This window comes from Somniosus microcephalus, chromosome 22, assembly GCF_052327205.1.
Source record: "Somniosus microcephalus isolate GS21.2 chromosome 22, FLI_Smic_1.0, whole genome shotgun sequence".
Classification (NCBI taxonomy): Eukaryota; Metazoa; Chordata; class Chondrichthyes; order Squaliformes; family Somniosidae; genus Somniosus; species Somniosus microcephalus.
The window spans coordinates 33,209,358-33,221,377 of NC_141008.1; the positions used below are offsets into that span (position 1 = coordinate 33,209,358).

Here is a 12,020-nt window from a genome sequence, read left to right on the forward strand (position 1 = left end):
GGAGTTGGATATATTTCTTGAGGCTAAAGGGATCAAGGGCTATGGGGAGAAAGCAGGGACAGGGTACTGAATTTGGATGATCAGCTATGATCTCATTAAATGGCGGAGCAGGCTCAATGGGCCGGATGGTCTACTCCTGCTCCTATCTTCTATGTTTCTATGTAAGTTTGTAATCATCAGCTTTTGTATATTCTGCAACCACTAGAGTAATTACTACAGGTTCTGTGATTACTTTGCTGCACAGCATTTGCATCACGTTTCACCGGGTGCCCAATGAAGGAATCATCCTCTAGTTGTGTAAAATTACAGTGATTAAAAGGCTAATGTGTGTTCTAATGGACTTCAAGATTAGGTTAGTGGGTTGTGGTGGGCTGGTCTGGGGTCTATGAAGTCGTACGACTCGTGTTCACACCCCCGCTAGCTGGTGAGTGCTTAATCTCAGGCAGTGCCACTGGAGGGAGACACTAAGCAGAAGCCATTCGACTGCCACCCCCCACCCCTCCCCCTGCCTCCCCCGTCTCTCACAAGCTATGGCAAAATAAAATAAAAAGGGAGAGTCCCTCCAGACCATTCCACAAACCTCTGCTTGGTGAGCTTCAGAAAGGCAGAGCCAGGGTCCTGGCAGCAGATCACCCACCAGCCTTTCTAAGCTCGGGATGTTGTGTGGCAATAAAACAGAGTTCATCGTGCACTTTGTCCAGTGCAACTAACACACATTAGCTGACAGGTGCATTTTACCTTTTTCTCTCTGAATGTCACAGGTTACAATGCTTGGCGGAAATTCTGTGGCCTTTCACAACCCAAGAATCTGACTCAACTTTCTGCAGTCCTCAACAATACGTCATTCGCAAGGAAACTCCTCAACCTGTATGGAACTCCAGACAACATCGATGTGTGGGTGGGGGGAATCTCTGAACCCTTCGTGGAAGGTGGGAAGTTGGGCCCTTTGTTCGCCTGTTTAATCGGACAGCAATTCAAGAACCTGAGAGATGGAGACAGGTAATGGGCAATATTACCAGAACAAAAACACCTGAAAGCTTTGAGATTCGTTGAGTTCTGGGTTTCCACTTCTCAATCAAGGGATCGTAGATCAGAGACCCAGGGCTTCCTGACACTCCAATCTGCCAGCTTGGATTGTGATGGGTTCAGTCAGTCATTCGTTGTCTTGCTGGGTAGTGCATGTTGAGATTGTGGTGATGGTTTTCCATCAATGTACAGAAAACTGTGAAGATTATGTCACTGGCCTTTTCCTCTCCAAAAACGTGTCTTGTGTCAACTAATTGGAGACCCACTGAGACCATGAAGAGCCAAACCCAGCCTTAATCACTCAGCCTCCTGAGGAAGCTCAAAGGTAGTGTTCCTAAAACCAGAGTGCTGCAGTCACCGCCCCATTCCTGCTCCAAGGCAAGTCCAGGCACCCCTCTGATTCATGGGGGAGCCTCAGTACTAGGTGTGAATCAGGACCCTATGACATACATAGAACCCGATGCAATTTCGAGAGTGGAGTGTGCACCGTGCAAACTCTGCCCAGTTGTACCGGGGGGTGAAGCAAAAAAGCCAAAGATGAATTTATGCCCCAATGGTCTGTGATTAGGTCCAGGACAGGAGATGGTTAAACGACAGAAGTGGTAATGATGCAAAACAAATGGAGGCAAGAATGCTGTCCAGGCCTGTACAGTGAACATAATGGACAATCCTAGTTAGATCTTCAGACTGTGAAACTAAGTCTGTTGCTTAAATTGTAGAAAGTCCAAACTCCTCCCCCCATCATACCTGCTAAATATGGGTTCAGTGACAGTCCTCCCCCTCCCAGCATTCCCTGTCGTCCAGCTGCTGTACTCGAGCTCAGTGAATGCAGATGTTCTCTGTGGAGTGTTGTCAGTCAACAAGTTAGGTCTGATCTTAACGTTTCAGTGACTTGACAATGACGTTTCCCCTTTGTTCTTTAGATTCTGGTGGGAACAGGAAGGAGTTTTTACTGGCAGCCAGCGTCAGGCTCTTGCTCAAATCTCCATGTCCAGGATAATCTGTGAGAATACCAGGATTCAGTTTCTTCCTCGGGATGCATTTAGATTCAAACCATACCCACAAGGATATGTAAACTGCAGCCAGATACCACAGGTAGACCTGAGTGCCTGGAAGGAGGATGTAGGTACGGTATCTCCCAGCCTTCACAACCCTGTGGGAATGGTAGTATAATGGTTATGTGACTGGACAAGTAATCCAGAGGTCTGGACTAATGATCTCAGAGACATGAGTTCAAATTCCACCATGGTAGCTGTGGAATTTAAATTCAGTTAATTAAATAAATCTGGAAAGCTAGTATTAGTAATGGTGACCATGAAGATTGTCACTGATGTCCTTTAGGAAAGGAACACTGCTGCCCTTAACTTATATGTGACTCCAGACCCGCAGCAATGTGGTTGACTCTTAACTGCCCTCTGAAATGGCCTAGCAAATCACTCAGTTGTATCAAACCACTGGGAAAAACAACAATAATAATAAACCGGACGGACCACACAACATGGACCGAATTCGGACACAGCAATGGCACACCCAGCCCAGTCGACCCTGCAAAGCCACTGACATGTGCCAAACTTGGGAGAGCTGTCCCACAGACTAGTCCAGTCTAACATAGCCATACTCAGAGAATCATACCTGCCAGCCAACGTCCCAGAATCCTCCATCACTATCCCTGAGGTGACACAGTGGTATACAGTCAGGAAAGAGTCTCAACATTGACTCCAGACCCCATGAAGTCTCATGGCATCAAGACAAGGAAACCTCCTGCTGATTACCAGTTACCGCTCTCCCTCAGCTGATGAATCAGTACTCCTCCATGTTGAACACCACTTGGATGAAACACTAAGAGGTAGCAAGGGCACAGAACATACTCTGGGTGGGGTCTTCAATGTCCATCACCAAGAGTGGCTCGGTAGCACCACTGCTGGCCGAGTACTGAAGGAGATAGCTGCCAGACTAGGCCTGCGGCAGATGGTGAGAGAGAAACCTACTTGACCTCGTCCTCACTAATCTACCTGTCGCAGATGCATCTGTCCATGATAGTATTGGTAGGACTGACCAATGCACAGTCCTGGTGGAAACAAAGTCCCATCTTCACACTGAAGGCACCCTCCTTCCTGTTGTGTGGCACTACCACCATGCTAAATGAGATAGATTCAGAATAGATCTAGCAGCTCAGAACTGGGCATCCAAGAGGCACTGTGGGCCAGCAGCAGAATTGTATACCACCACAATCTGTAAACTCATGGCCCGGCGTGTCCCTCACTCTATCATTACCATCAAGCCAGGGGACTGACCCTGGTTCAATTTGGAATGCAGAGGAGCATGCCAGGAGCAGGAGCAGGCGTACCTAAAAATGAGGTGCCAACCTGGTGAAGCGACAACACAGGACAACATGCATGCTAAAATGTGGAAGCAGCATGCTGTAGTCAAAGAGCTAAGCGATCCCACAACCAACAGATCAGATCAAAGCTCTGCAGTCCTGCCATATCTAGTCGTGAATGGTGGTGGACAATTAAACAGCTAACGGGAGGAGGAGGCTCCATGAACATCCCCATCCTCAATGATGGCGGAGCCCAGCACGTGAGTGCAAAAGACAAGGCTGAAGCGTTTGCAAGCATCTTCAGCCAGAAGTGCTGAGTTGATGATCCATCTCGGCCTCCTCCTGACGTTTCCACCATCACAGACGCCAGTCTTCATCCAATTCGATTCACTCCACGTGATATCAAGAAATGGCTGAGCACACTGGATACAGCAAAAGCTATGGGCCCCGACAACATCCTGGCTGTCGTGCTGAAGACTTGTGTTCCAGAACTAGCCGCGCCTCTAGCCAAGCTGTTGCAGTACAGCTACAACACTGGCATCTACCCGACAATGTAGAAAACTGCCCAGGTCTGTCCTGTCCTCAAAAGCAGGACAAATCCAATCTGACCAATTACTGCCCCATCAGACTGCTAGCACAAAGGGAGATGTTTGTTGTTGTTGGAGGCCAATCATCACAGCCCCAGGACATTGCTGCAGGAGTTCCTCAGATTAGTGTCCTAGACCCAAACATCTTCAGCTGCTACATCATAAGGTCAGAATTGGGAATGTTCGCTGATGATTGCAGTGTTCAGCTCCATTCGCAACTCCTCAGATAATGAAGCAATCCGTACCCGCATGCAGTAAGACCTGGACAACGTTAAGACAAGTGCCAGGCAATGGCCATCTCTAACAAAAGAGAATCTAACCACTGCCCCTTGACATATAGTGGCATTACCCCCATTGAACCCCCCACCATCAACATCCTGGGGGTCAACATTGACCAGAAACCTAACTGGACCAGCCACATAAATACAGTGGCTATAAGAGCGGGTCAGAGGCTGGGTATTCTTGGGCGAGTGACCCACCTCCTGACTCCCCAAAGCCTTTCCACCATCTACAAGGCACAAGTCCAGAGTGTGGTGGAATATTCTCCACTTGCCAGGACAAAGCAGCCCGTTTGATTGGCACCCCATCCACCACCTTAAACATTCACTACCTCCACCAATAGTGCACCGTGGCAACTCACCAAGGCTCCTTCGACAGCACCTCCCAAACCCCCGAACTCTACCAACTAGAAGGACAAGGGTAGCAGGCACATGTAAACACCACAACCTGCAAGTTACCCTCCAAGTTACATACATAGAAACATAGAAGATAGGAGCAGGAGTAGGCCATTCGGCCCCTCGAGCCTGCCCCGCCATTCAATGCGATCATGGCTGGTCATCCAAATTCAGTACCCGGTCATTGCTTTCTCCCCATACCCCTTGATCCCTTTAGCCTTAAGAAATATATCCAACTCCTTCTTGAATATATTTAATGAATTGGCCTCTACTGCCTTCTGTGGTAGAGAATTCCACAGGTTCACCGCTCTCTGGGTGAAGAAATTCCTCCTCATTTCTGTCCTAAATGGCTTACCCCTTATCCTTAGATTGTGACCCCTGGTTCTGGACTCCCCAACCATCGGGAACATCCTTCCTGCATCTAGTCTGTCCAGTCCTGTCAGAATTTTATAAGTTTCAATGAGATTCCCTCTCATTCTTCTAAACTTCAGCGAGTATAAGCCCAATCTCTCCTCATACATCATTCCTGCCATCCCAGGTATCAGCCTGGTGAATCTTCGCTGCACTCCCTCCATGGCAAGAACATCCTTCCTCAGATAAGGCGACCAAAAGTGCACACAGTACTCAAGATGTGGTCTCACCAAGGCCCTGTACAACTGTAGCAAGACATCCTTGTTCCTGTACTCAAACCCTCTCGCTACGAAGGCCAACATACCATTTGCCTTCTTAACCACCTGCTGCACCTGCATGCTTACCTTCAGCGACTGGTGCACAAGGACACCCAGGTCTCGTTGCACTTCCTCTTCTCCCAATCTATTGCCATTCAGATAATAATCTGCCTTCCTGTTTTTGACACCGAAGTGGATAACCTCGCATTTATCCACATTATATTGCATCTGCCATGCTTCTGCCCAATCACCCAACCTGTCCAAATCATACTGGATTTTCTCGGCATCCTCCTCACAGCACACACGCCCATCCAGCTTTGTGTCATCTGCAAACTTGGAGATATTACATCTAGTTCCCTCGTCCAGATCATTAATATATATTGTGAATAGCTGGGGTCCAAGGACCGATCCCTGCGGTACCCCACTAGTCACTGCCTGCCACTCGGAAAAAGACCCGTTTATTCCAACTCTTTGCTTTCTGTCTGCCAACCAGTTCTCTATCCAAGTCAATACTGTTGTGTATGTACCTTTAAGGGAATAACTGGTTTTAGACTGCAGTACCGGCAGTGACCACCCCTGTATAAAGGGCCCTAGCAGGCTTCTGTATTTCAGTCTGACGTTGCCTCCTGTTCAGTAAAGTACCTGTTAAACTGTTCTCCCGAAGTCCGTGTATTATTGAGGCACGGACTTTACAGTGGCGACGAGTAAGTTCGAACTCACCTGCAGTGTGGCATCATCTCACGGGGATCTCGCCATGAGAGGAGGGTTCCTGGAGGTCGTAGTCTGAGCAACGGGCGTCGACCGCGGGCAACCGCCCAAAGAATTCATCGGTGTTCGGAGAATTGCGGGAGAGACTGTGGAGAGCTGTGCTTGGCTCCCCAGTTAAGGTGTTCCAGCAAATCGTGCTGGTAGCAGGTAGCGCGCTGATCCTTCCGGACTGCGGCGGGCTCAAGCTCGATTGAGCGGCTCTACAAAACAGGCCGCGCAGCGTCGCCGGGAAAAGAAAACAACAGAGAGAGGGTGGAGTGCACAGGGCGTGGTCAGTGCTCAAGAACAGGGCAGCGGAGAGAAAATAAACAGGGGGAAGGAAAGCGAGACGCGTCGAAGCCGCGAGTCGCCGCCATTACCCTGTAGAACGCTAGGAGCAGCGTGGCAGCAAGGGGAAGAAGCAAAAGCGTGGGTGGCGCCATTTTATCCCGTTGGGGAAGAAGCAAAAGCGCGGGAGACGCCATTTTATTCCATTGGGGAAGAAGCAAAAGCGCGGGAGGCGCCATTTTAAATCACCCAAGATGCCGAAAAGTGGCAGTATCACTGCTTTCGACAACGAGGTAGAAGACTGGACCACGTATGTGGAAAGAATTGAAGTGTACTGCAAGGCAAATGAGGCAGCCGATGGAAAGAGGGCATCGGTATTATTAAATCTGATGGGCGTGAGTACGTACGGCCTATTGCGGAATTTAATTACCCCACCTAAACCAATGGAGAAAAGTTTTGAGGAGATTGTTCATATCTTACAGGAACACCTAAGCCCTACACCACTGCTGATAGCAGAAAGATTCAAGTTCCATAAAAGAAACCAGCACAAAGATGAGAGCAATGCTGACTATCTTACGGGACTACGCAAGCTATCGAAGCACTGCCAGTTCGGAGCAGGACTGGCAGACACCTTACAGGATAAGTTTGTCTGCGGGCTCCAGAATGAAGGAACCCAGAAATGACTACTTTCGAAAAAGGACCTAACGCTAGAACAGGCTTTCAGCGTGGCAGTATCCTACGAAGCAGCAGCACGGGGAGCTGCGGAAATACAACAGAAACCACAAGAATACAGCGCTAATGAAATGGCGTATGGAGCAGAAAAGTGCTATCGCTGCGGCAGAACAACCCATGAGCAGAAGGACTGCTGGTTTAAGGACAAAGTATGCAGGCAATGCGGAAAAATGGGACATATAGCAAGAGTCTGCAGGTCGGGAAAGAAAATCAGCATGACAAGAACTACTAAAGAACAGTACAGGAAAGTAAAGAAACTGACAGACAGTAGTTCAGAAGATCAGGAGAGTGATAAGGACTCCGGGAGCAGGAGACTAAGTTGTCTAAAGTTACACAACGTGATCGCAAAGGAGGATCACCGAACCATTTGGGTCACCCTCACGATAGCAGGGTCCCCAGTAAAGATGGAATTGGACACAGGATCAGCCCTAACTGTCATGAATCGACGAGACTATGAGCGGCTATTCTCACACATACCCTTAAAGGACACATCCATTGTATTGAAGACATACACGGGGCAAAAGGTTTACCCCAGAGGAAAAATAAGGGTGGCAGTTAAATATAACGGCAAGGAAACGCAGAAACTATATATGTATATACTACGAGATGGAGGACCACCATTATTGGGACGTGAATGGATCCGAAAAATACAATTGGATTGGCATTCCATTCAGGCGCTAACTGTGACTGACAAAAAGGATGATGACGTCGCACCTGGACGTCTGTCACAAATTCTATCTGACGCGGAAGAGGTGTTCCAACAAGGACTTGGGACTCTAAAAGGAGTAAAGGCAACCATAAACATAAGAACATAAGAACATAAGAAATAGGAGCAGGAGTAGGCCAATCGGCCCCTCAAGCCTGCTCCGCCATTCAATAAGATCATGGCTGATCTGATCCTAACCGCCAATCCACTATCACAGAACCATCTCCTGAATCTAACAGAATTAGACACACGAAATAGGAGCAGGATCAGGCTACACGGCCCCTGGGCCCGCTCCGCTACCCACAGGGCCATGACCGATCCAAACCTAGACTCATGTCCAAATTCCTGCCCGCTCCCCTTAACCCTTAATTCCCTTTACTTCTAGGAAACTGTCTATTTGTGTTTTAAATTTATGTAATGATGTAGCTTCTACAGCTTTTTGGGGCAGCATATTCCATGGACCTACCACCCTCTGAGTGAAGTAGTTCCTCCTCATCTCAGTTTTGAAAGAGCAGCCCCTTATTCTAAGACTATGCCCCCTAGTTCTAGTTTCACCCATCATCGGGAACATCCTCCCCGCATCCACCCGATCCAACCCCTTCACAATCTTATATGTTTCAATAAGATCGCCTCTCATTCTTCTGAACTCCAATGAGTAGAGTCCCAATCTACTCAACCTTTCCTCATATGTCCATCCCCTCATCCCCGGGATTAACCGAGTGAACCTTCTTTGTACTGACTCGAGAGCAAGTATGTCCTTTCTTAAGTATGGACACCAAAACTGTACGCAGTATTCCAGGTGCGGTCTCACCAATACCTTGTACAACTGAAGCAATACCTCCCTATTTTTATATTCTATCCCCCTAGCAATGAAAGCCAACATTCCATTGGCCTTCTTAATCACTTGCTGCACCTGCATACTAACCTTTTGAGTTTCGTGCACCAGGACCCCCAGATCCCTTTGTACTTCAGTACTTTCAAGTTTCTTGCCATTAAGATAATAACTTGCTCTACGATTTTTCCTGCCAAAGTGCATAACCTCACACTTTCCAGTATTGTATTCCATCTGCCAAATCTCTGCCCACTTACTTAGCCTGTCTATGTCCCCTTGCAGGTTTTTTATGTCCTCCTCACTCACTACTTTCCCTCCCATCTTAGTATCATCTGCAAACTTTGATATGTTACACTCCGTCCCCTCCTCCAAATCGTTAATATAGATTGTAAAGAGTTGGGGACACAGCACTGACCCCTGCAGAACACCACTAGTTACTGATTGCCGGTCTGAGAATGAACCATTTATCCCAACTCTCTGGCTTCTGTTAGATAGCCAATCCTCTATCCATGCCAGAATATTACCCCCAATCCCGTGATTTTTTATCTTAAGCAATAATCTTCTGTGTGGCACCTTGTCAAATGCCTTTTGGAAGTCTAAATACACTACGTCCACTGGTTCCCCTTTATCCACCCTATATGTTACTTCCTCAAAGAACTCCAGCAAATTTGTCAAACATGACTTCCCCTTCATAAAACCATGCTGACTTTGTCCTATTAAATTATGATTATCCAAATGTCCTGTTACTGTCTCCTTAATAATGGACTCCAAAATTTTACCTACCACAGATGTTAGGCTAACCGGTCTATAGTTTCCAGCCTTCTGTCTACTGCCCCTTTTAAATAAGGGTGTTACATTAGCAGTTTTCCAGTCTGCCGGGACCTTTGCCGAGTCCAGGGAGTTTTGGAAAATTATTACCAATGCATCCACAATCCCTACCGCCACTTCCCTCAAGACCCTAGGATGTAAGCCATCAGGTCCAGGTGATTTATCCGCCTTGAGTCCCATTATTTTACCGAGTACCATTTCCTTAGTGATTTTGATCGTGTTTAGCTCCTCCCCCCCCCTTTAGCCCCCTGTTTGTCCAGTGTTGGGATATTCTTAGTGTCTTCTACTGTAAAGACTGATACAAAATATTCATTCAGTGTTTTTGCCATCTCCATATTTCCCACCATTAATTTCCCGGTCTCATCCTCTAAGGGACCAACATTTACTTTAGCCACCCTTTTTCTTTTTATATAACTATTAGCTGGGGAGCCCCGCGTTGCGAGGGCAATTTTGGGGCGCTTGGTCTCCCTGCCCCTGTGTGTTCCCCTCTCCCTGTCATGTCCTCTCCCTGTCCTATCCCTCCCTCCCCTCCCCTCCTCTCCCTCCCCTCCCCTCCTCTCCCTCCCTCCCCTCCCCTGTCTCCCTCCCCTCCCCTCGCCCACCCCCACCCCTCCCCTACTCCCCCGCTCCCCTCTGTCCCTCTCTCCGGCCCCTCCACCTGCCTAGCGCCTGAGGTCCGGTGCCGTTGCGATAGCGGGAATGCTGAGCGGCGGCTGGTGCCGGGAGCGAGCTCTCGCGGGCGGCGCATGCGCGGTCAGTGCGGGTGGCGCATGCGCGGTCAGTGCGGGCGGCGCATGCGCGGTCAGTGCGGGCGACGCATGCGCGGTCAGTGCGGGCGGCGCGAGCCCCCCGCGATTTCCCGAGGCTCGCCCCCCCCACCCCCCCCGCGATTTCCCGAGGCTCTCCCCCCCCCCGCGATTTCCCGAGGCTCTCCCCCCCCGCGATTTCCCGAGGCTCTCCCCCCACCGCGATTTCCCGAGGCTCTTCCCCCCCTCGCGATTTCCCGATGCTCTCCCCCCCCGCGATTTCCCGAGGCTCTCCCCCCCCCCACGATTTCCCGAGGCTCTCCCCCCCCTATTAAATTGTTATTTAATTCCCTAACACATCATTAAAATATTTACCTTAGTTCCCTAACACACAGAAAGTGTGGGGGAAAAAATTGTGAAAAATCAAGATGGCGGCCACTCACCTCGGTTCAGAAGGATAAGGCCCGCCCACACACGCACTGATTGGTCGACCGGTCAGGTCACCGAAGCGTAGGATTGGTCAATCGTCGAGTCACTCGACACTCAACTGTAGGAAGGAACCCGCCGTCCGATTGTTGGACCTTGACGTCACACGGTCGCGAATGAGATGCTAATGAGCGGAACGCTGAACGTTTTTGGGATACCGCGGGGGGGATTTTTGTCCGGCCGAAACGTAAATACGCCTATGACCGGTCCGGAATCGCAAGTTTCTTTTGAGGCGACGCACGCGTCGGTACGCTCTGTAACTTTCAAACGTATAGAGAACGGACAGACAGACATCGGGACAGACATCGGGACAGACAGAAGAGCCGCTTTATATATATAGATAAAAACTCTTACTATCTGTTTTTATATTTTTTGCTAATTTACTTTCATAATCTATCTTCCCTTTCTTAATCAATCTTTTTGTTATTTTTTGCTGTCTTTTAAAGTTTTCCCAATCCTCTATCCTCCCACTAGATTTGGCTACCTTATATGCCCTTGTTTTTAGTCAAATACTATCCTTAATTTCTTTACTTAGCCATGGATGGCTGTCTTTTCTTTTACACCCTTTTCTTCTCAGTGGAATATATATTTTTTGGAAGTTGTAAAATAACTCCTTAAATGTACACCACTGATCATGTATCGTCTTACCCTTTAATCTATTTTCCCAATCCACTCTACTCAATTCCGCTCTCATACCTTCATAGTCTCCTTTATTCAAGCTTAGCACGCTTGTTTGAGATCCAACCTTCTCACCCTCTAATTGAATATGGAATTCAACCATGTTATGGTCACTCATTCCAAGGGGATCCTTTACTAGGACATTTTTAATTAATCCTGTCTCGTTACACAGGACCAGATCTAAGGTTGCTTGCCCCCTGGTCGGTTCAGTTACATACTGCTCAAGAAACCCATCCCTAATACACTCAATGAACTCATCCTCAAGGCAGCCCTGCCCAATTTGATTTGTCCAATTAATATGATAGTTAAAATCCCCCATAATTATAGATGTTCCCTTATTACAAGCCTCAACTATTTCCTGATTGATACTCCGTCCAACAGAGTTGCCACTGTTCGGAGGCCTATAGACTACGCCCACTAGTGTTTTTTTCCCCTTATTATTCCTTACCTCCACCCAAACTGTTTCATTTTCCTGATCTTTTGACCCAATATCATTTCTCTGTATTACAGTGATTCCTTCCTTTATTAACATAGCCACCCCACCTCCCCTTCCTTCCTGCCTGTCCTTCCTGATTGTTAAATAACCTGGTAGGTTTAATTCCCAGGCATTGTCACCCTGCAGCCATGTTTCTGTAATGGCCACAAGATCATACCCATATGTAGTTATTTGTGCCATTAACTCGTCTATTTTGTTACGAATGC

General features: G+C 48.2%; 1 protein-coding gene across 1 annotated transcript in view; it reads left to right on the forward strand.

Annotated features, from left to right (window-relative positions):
- LOC147102156 (eosinophil peroxidase-like) overlaps positions 1-12,020 on the forward strand; it is a 73,758-nt gene that overhangs the window by 56,692 nt on the left and 5,046 nt on the right. The window contains exons 11-12 of the mRNA XM_085965077.1: positions 762-999; positions 1,950-2,152. Of these exons, the coding sequence (XP_085821203.1) occupies positions 762-999; positions 1,950-2,152 (441 nt within the window). The remainder of the gene's footprint in view (positions 1-761; positions 1,000-1,949; positions 2,153-12,020) is intronic.